General features: G+C 39.2%; 1 protein-coding gene and 1 long non-coding RNA gene across 2 annotated transcripts; one reads left to right on the plus strand and one right to left on the minus strand.

Annotated features, from left to right (window-relative positions):
- The first annotated feature begins 1,890 nt into the window (after positions 1–1,890).
- On the plus strand, positions 1,891–3,016 carry LOC104950409 (valine--tRNA ligase-like). The gene is made up of 5 exons (XM_010776926.1): positions 1,891–1,908; positions 2,025–2,133; positions 2,313–2,492; positions 2,641–2,765; positions 2,909–3,016. The coding sequence occupies exons 1-5, from the start codon at positions 1,891–1,893 to the stop codon at positions 3,014–3,016; spliced, it is 540 nt and encodes a 179-aa protein (XP_010775228.1).
- Positions 3,017–4,068: 1,052 nt separating this feature from the next.
- LOC104950408 (uncharacterized) lies at positions 4,069–5,250 on the minus strand. Its single transcript, XR_798914.1, has 3 exons — positions 5,196–5,250; positions 4,207–4,260; positions 4,069–4,123 (listed from the first exon to the last, which is right to left on the minus strand). It is a non-coding gene; the product is annotated as an uncharacterized lncRNA (long non-coding RNA).
- Positions 5,251–7,175: the final 1,925 nt, after the last annotated feature.

Raw genomic sequence — 7,175 nt, forward strand, 5'->3', positions numbered from 1 at the left:
ACACACACACACACACACACACTTCTCCGCCTCATTCTGTTTTCATTTACTCGTTCGTTATCTGACCAGCTTCAATCTTGTAGGCTACTCACTTCGTTTCTTGTAGCCCTCTAAAGGGTTTTGGAGGTTGATCCCTCGGTGAACGTGAGTTGTTTGGCTTTCTTGTCCGCAGCAGCAGAAAGCATTTTCGAATGTTTGAATGATTCAAAGTGGGTCGTCACCGTCGATTTTCTCTTATGCTCCAACACACAGTTGCACGGGGTGCAGAATAGTTTCCCCCCACTTTTTGCCCGGTCTTTAGTAGAAATGTTCGTCGGTAAATGAGATGGATTAGATTTTTTCATCTTGGTGTTTTCTCTATCGTGTGAGCTCCACACGTTCACTCTATACAGTGTTGTTTAAATTCTGTGATGCGCGAGCTGATGACGTCAAGACAAGTCAACTTTTTTTTTTCTCAACTTTTTGTGGAAAAATGCGGGGATTATGCGGCCTTTTAAAAATCTGCGCCATTTTGCTGATTATGCGGTAAATTCTCGCATTTTTCTGGAGGGTCTAATTATAACCTTAATTTCACTGCAGGAGATAAAGGAGAAAGGAATCGTGAATAATCAGAGTACTGGAATTAACCCCTGGGGAAATGATCTTTCATGATACGTACAAATACATGTAAACATTTGAAAATAAACACAAGAATTTAAAGTAAAACTGCAATAAAATCTAAAATAATATTTATATAAATGAAGTGAAAGTAAGGATAAAATAGATTTTCTTTTTTGATATATAAACATAGGAAATTAAAGTAAGAATTAGCTTATTGTAAATTACATAATGACCATAACATCTAAAAAGGTTTGTGTTATCAATATAATTAAAGATCTTAACCATGAATTGCGTTAAATAAGGTTATTCACAGGTATAGAGTAAGAACATATCTTATAAAAAATAACAGTTGGACTAGGCCTGTCGCGATAAGCAATTCATTGACTTATCGTACGATAAATAAAAATGAACGATAACTTTTCTGACCTCGATAAATTGCCGTTTACATGCGTGTTTGTTTACATAAGGATGTGACCAGCAGCAGGCGCGCTGTGAGGGGCGGGGCTCACACAAGTGAACCCAAAAAGCCAAAGGAATCCAATGAACTGACTTGCTCACGTATTCTCTTTCAGCCAGTCAGCTTCTTGTCTTATTAATTAGGATGTTAATGAAAAACAAACTGCATAATAACGATCCTTTTATGCGTGTCAAACATATCTCTTCTTGCTTTCTCCCATCAGGATCCAGAGAGAACGAGGCAGGTGTACCAGGCCAGTCTGGACCTCATCCCACATAAAAAGGTAATTATTTGTTTTATCTTAGATCAAGTCTTTAATGATCTGTTCCTAGCTAGAGTATTAAAGACACAGTGCCGGTGTGATCAGTGTTGGTACAGTTAATACAAGATGTTGATAATGTTGTTTCTTTTATCTCAGTTCACGTTCGCTAAGATCTGGCTGCTCTACGCTCAGTTTGAGATCCGACAGAAGAACCTGCAGGGAGCCAGAAAGGTCATGGTAAGATTCAACTCGTTATTTATTCAAATGCAGTTCTGTCATTTAGACCAGGGGTTCCCAACCCCCGGTACCGGGCGTTATATTAAACGTTATTAATATGTTTTGGATGCATATTGGTATTTCTTCAGGCTGTTAAAAACAATTAGCCTCTGTTGCCACTTGCTGGTGAGTAAATATTAAAATCAGCTAAAATTGACAACCGGTCTGCGAATTTTTTTTAATGTATCTGCCGGTCCTTGGCACAACAAAGGTTGGGAACCCCTGCCTTAAACTATTGGCTTTAAGGCCTCTACAATGTGATTATAGTCAGAAAGTAAAGGTACACAAAAGAAGTATGATTTTGGAATTCATAGCAAATGACATGATCAGTTTTTTCCCTGAGTACCCAGCCTTACTTGTTATAAGCCGGTAGTTTGATCAGAGCTGTGCATGCTGTGCTCTCTTAATTAAATCTGCGGTTGGTTTCAGGTGGATAAGAAGGAGCTCACTGGAAGGACGCTGCTGCCCGTGCCTGGCTACAAAGAGAAAGTGGAGTTCGGGGTGTTGGTGTCTTTCGCCTACAAAGTGGACGGAACAGGTATGTGAGCACATGGAGAGGAGAATATAACGAACAAACACCTTGATACGATATGATAATACTTTATTGGTCAGATCAAGTCTGAAATCTGTATCTCTAATTAGATGGTAGCAGTTCATATTCGCTGCTCAGAACATGAGCCACTTGTGTAACACCTTCCTTCTTTCTCTGTTGCTTAGACGAGGAGGTGATCGTGGCAACAACTCGTATCGAGACCATGCTGGGAGACAGCGCTGTATCCGTGCACCCCGCTGACCCCAGGTATCAGCATCTCAAGGGGAAGATGGTGCTGCACCCCTTCTGCGACCGCAAAATGCCGATCGTCTTCGATGATTTCGTGGATATGAGCTTTGGAACAGGTAGGCATGGTTACAGGACGAGCCAATCTGCCTGTGGCGCTGCAGTGTGCTGAGAATAAGTGATCATAACAAGTCGTTACGCCATGCCACTTGCCTCATTATGGCCTGTATTTCCCTCTCCTGTCCCTCTGCACCATTCTGTGCTCAGGTGCTGTCAAAATCACCCCAGCCCACGACCATAATGACTACGAGGTTGGAGAGAGACACAATCTGGCCTTCATCAACATCTTGGATGAGAACGGCCTGCTCATTAACGTGCCCCCTCCCTTCCTGGTAAAGTGTCTCATTATCGCCCCTTCCCCCTGCAGAGTCTCCACCACCGTCTCACTAAAAAGTCAGACTTCCTCACAAGTTTGCTCGGTGTAGCAGTTTCATGTCTTGCATTTTCATTTTTAAGTATTCTGTCTGTACCCCAGGGCATGAAGCGTTTTGAGGCCAGGAAGGCCGTGCTGCAGGCCCTCAAGGACAGGGGCCACTTCAGAGAGATCAAAGACAACCCTATGGTGGTCCCAGTGTGCAGGTAAATAATAATACGTTTATTTAGTATAGCACCTTTCACAGAAATAAAATTCACTAAGTGCTTCACAAGAAAGAACAAAAGTTAAAATTCAGATCACAGAAACATGAATACAAAAACATGAGGCAGAAAGTCAAGGTCAGACATGGCACAAGTACACACATTCTTTACTCAAGTAGAAGTACAGAAGCTTTGAAATGTACTTAAGTAAAAAGTACCCATAACTAGCAGCTGTTTTAAAGAGTACCTGACCTCCCTTTATATTAATAGAACAATAATGTCATTGTTAGCTAATGAATGTTTCCATGCTGAACAACGGCAACATGACAACGTTTTCATTGGTCCCTCTTCTTTAGAGAAGACCAGGAAATGATGGATACACGGATCATGTTCAAATCAATAGGCACGCAATGACTCTAAATAATAATGATCACGCCACCAAACACACATTCAAACTAAAGGAACCAGCCTGTTTGGAAAATGTAAGAAGTAGAAAGTACAGGTATTTGTGTTCAACATGTAAGAAGTAGAAAGTACAGGTATTTGTGTTCAACATGTAAGAAGTAGAAAGTACAGGTATTTGTGTTCAACATGTAGGAAGTAGAAAGTACAGGTACTTGTGTTCAACATGTAAGAAGTAGAAAGTACAGGTATTTGGGTTCAAAATGTAAGAAGTAGAAAGTACAGGTATTTGTGTTCAAAATGTAAGAAGTCAAAGTAAAAAGTTGTCCGAAAAATAAGTGGTGGAGTAAAGTACTGATACCAGAAAGATTTACTTAAGTACAGTAACGAAGTATTTCTACTCCACTACTTTCCACCTCTGCTGAGCACGTTGGGCGTACAGAACAGAAATAAAGGAAAGGTTTTTCTAAAGTTCACACTGACCGTGGCACCGTCGTTTCCAGGAAGACCGTCCAGTCCGTCTTTACCAGAAAGACCCTTTGAAGATGAGAAAGGTTTGACATTTAGTGACAGAGGAACAACAACAGGGATTAAACACCAAGACTTCAGGTAGTATTCACATCAAATGCTGTTATTTCAGAACAAAAGGCCGACTCACAGACTTCCCTGGCTCCCCGTGTTTGCCTGAAAATCCAATTTCACCAGGTAGACCCTGCATGAAGACAGACAGGTTTAATTCATGATTTAATTGTCAAATGATGATGTTTAAGACAGAGTGTGTCCTCAGAGACTCACAGGAGGTCCAGTCTGCCCTTTGCTTCCTGCTGTCCCAGCTGGACCATGAATACCCTGCAAAAACACAAAGAAAAGGTACAATAATGTAAATAAATCACTTGGTTATGATGTAATGAACATACTTATATAACCAGTGGTGAGATTGTATACTTTAATAGAAGCAGTAATACTATTTAAAGATATTCTGTTACAAGTACAAGTCATGCATTTAAAGTAAAACAAAACAAGTATTGAAATCAAAATATATAATATGTAGGTACCAAAATGTTTTGTTATGCCTTATGGCACATTTCAGATATATAATATATTAAATGATATGTATATAAATGACAGTATTATGATGACTGATGCATTCATTTGTTCATCGTAGTTAGTAAATGTGGAGATAATTTGAATTACTTTGCTGATGATTTTAAAATATAATTATATGTCACTGTCTATCCATTAGTTAATTCACATTTAGTTTTCTCTAATAATCTGAACCTGTAAAGTAACTAAAGGCTTTCAAAATGTCGTGGAGTAGAGGCAAACATTTACAATAAATGACAGTTCAAGTACCTCAAACATCTACTTAATAATTAGGTAAATGTGGTTAATCAAATTCTGCCACTGCATATAATGGTTTTTGAAGGTATATATATGTACTTTATATATACTTTTATGTATGTACACAACTAGACAGTGTACATGAAAGCAGCCACTAGGGGGCGGTATTACAGCACCTAAAGGTAAGTGTATTGCTATTTCCTCCAGGGAGCAGTTTGGAAATGATTAGGACAACCTGTTGATTTCAATCTAGCCTGTATATATTCCCTCTTATCAAAACACACGGTGAGGAGACCTTTGAGAGAGAGGTTACTCTGTTAAATATGGAGCAATTCAAATACCAAATTAATTATCCTCCCCGATGTGAAGAACAAGCACGGGCATAAATAAGAGGTCATTATCAACAAGTGTGTTGCTAATATGCACATTTATTTTGTACTCACAGGGACTCCAGGAAGCCCGTCCACTCCAGGCAATCCACTTTCACCTTTCTTGCCCTGAAATACAACGTGCATATTCAATTAAAAACATGCAATGCACAATGTGAGTTGGTTGAAGTAGCTACAGATAGCCATGTTTTCCTTAGTTATTTTATTTGATAAAAAAGAAAATATATATAAAACCCCGAAATATGTTTATTTTTTGTCTCACGCCCATTAGTTTCTATCTTGGTAACACAGTAGAAAAAACAAGAAAACATGGTACATATAATAATACATTTCATTTATACAGCACACTTTAAAAACAGTGTCATCTCAAGGTGCTTATAAAAGAGACAAATTCCCAGATGATTATTTTGAAGTTAAGTGTGTTGAACTCAGCAGTTTTGCTAAAAAATTAAAGCATATTTCACGCCCTTTTCTACATATAACATATTATCAAACTATCAAATTTACAAGTAAATGTTATCAGACAAGTAGCTACAGATAGCCATGTTTTCCTATTTGATGAGATGCCAAAGAACAAATATATAAAACCCCACAATATGTGTTTTCTCTTACGCCCATTGTGGTATTTGTAAACCCAGCATTATGTTACCAAGATAGAAACTCAAAGTGGAAAACCAAGAAAACATGGTACATATAAACGAGACAAATTCTCAGATGATTATTTTGAAGTGAAGTGTGTTCAACTCAGCTTGTTTGCTCAAAAATAAGAGCATATTTCACGCCCTTTTCTACATATAACCTTCTTCAACTAATGGCCAAAGTCATATTTTGGAGAACATTTTTTTTCCGCTTAAATCATCTCTTCTTGATGCTGGCCACCTCTGGTACAATTGCCTACATCCTTATTGAAAGGATAGTGCTGTTCCTACCCTGATAGTATAATGGCCTATGTCAAGAGTGTGACTTAGGCCATTTATTTAAAAAATATAATGGCTAAAGTCGCATTGTCTTGTGAATTCGGCCCAATCCCAAACCACGCCCTACACACTACCCCTCCGTTCGCGCGGAGGGTCCGCCACATTAAGTGCTGTTCCAAACCAACGAATGTGGAGCGGTGTGGAGGGGGTGTGGGTTATCAAGCCATCAAACAGTGAGGGTGTTTCTCAATGTCGAGTACGCTTGCTTGGTAGCACATGTCTTCCGAGTCACTTGCTTCAGAAGCGAGGTAAGAATCCTTCCTGGCATTCGGAAAACGAAGAGTGGAACAGGCGAGCAAGTGTGGGTCATATGAGAGGCCCCGCCTTACATTTTCCGCCACAGATTTGGAGAAATTGGTCCGTGTGCAAAGCATTGTGGGGATTTTAAGACCGCGGAGTCTACACATGTGCAGCCTCGAAAGACAACAGGAGGGTTAAGCTATTAGCTATTAACAAACTAGTTAAAATGGACAACAATTCATTTTTTGGACCCTAAATGTTTTTGTTGGATCCTCACCACATTCCCATATTGCAAATCCTGGCCCTTGTTTTTTCATTTTCTTTCTTTATATGATTTTTGTATTTGTTTGTCTTTGAATTGCTGCTTTCTTAATGTGCAGTGCAATGAGCTATCAGGGCCACCATATAGGTTAAGCTCTCTTTAAATTGTGCATTGTAAAATGATGTATTGTGTTGATTACACTATATAAATTACGAGCAGAAAGACAGACAGGGACAGAGACATTTAATATACGCTATAAACTACAAATAGTAAGAAATAAAGTTCATTTTCTGGAGTTAATATTTACTGAACTTTGTTCACACTATATTCTTTTGTTGGATCCTCACCAAATTCCCATATAACAAGAAGTCCTGGCCCTTGCTCTTGAATTATTAGCTGAATTCGGCAGCTCACTTTCAGGCTGGAGGTGAATAGACTGCGGCGACACACACCACTGAGGAGAGAGTGGCTCAATCTATACCAACTCAACCATAAAGCCCACTCTGTAAGCAGTGGAGACCACCCTATTATCTCTCAGACTGCTCCCCCCCCCCC

Source organism: Notothenia coriiceps, unplaced genomic scaffold, assembly GCF_000735185.1.
Source record: "Notothenia coriiceps isolate Sejong01 unplaced genomic scaffold, NC01 NC01_scaffold00017498, whole genome shotgun sequence".
NCBI lineage: Eukaryota > Metazoa > Chordata > Actinopteri > Perciformes > Nototheniidae > Notothenia > Notothenia coriiceps.

Excerpts from the sequence above, each read along its gene's own strand:
- LOC104950409 (XM_010776926.1), top strand. Across the intron at positions 2,134-2,312 it reads CTACAAAGTGGACGGAACAG|ACGAGGAGGTGATCGTGGCA; the intron begins GTATGTGAGCAC and ends TCTGTTGCTTAG. Across the intron at positions 2,766-2,908 it reads ACGTGCCCCCTCCCTTCCTG|GGCATGAAGCGTTTTGAGGC; the intron begins GTAAAGTGTCTC and ends TCTGTACCCCAG.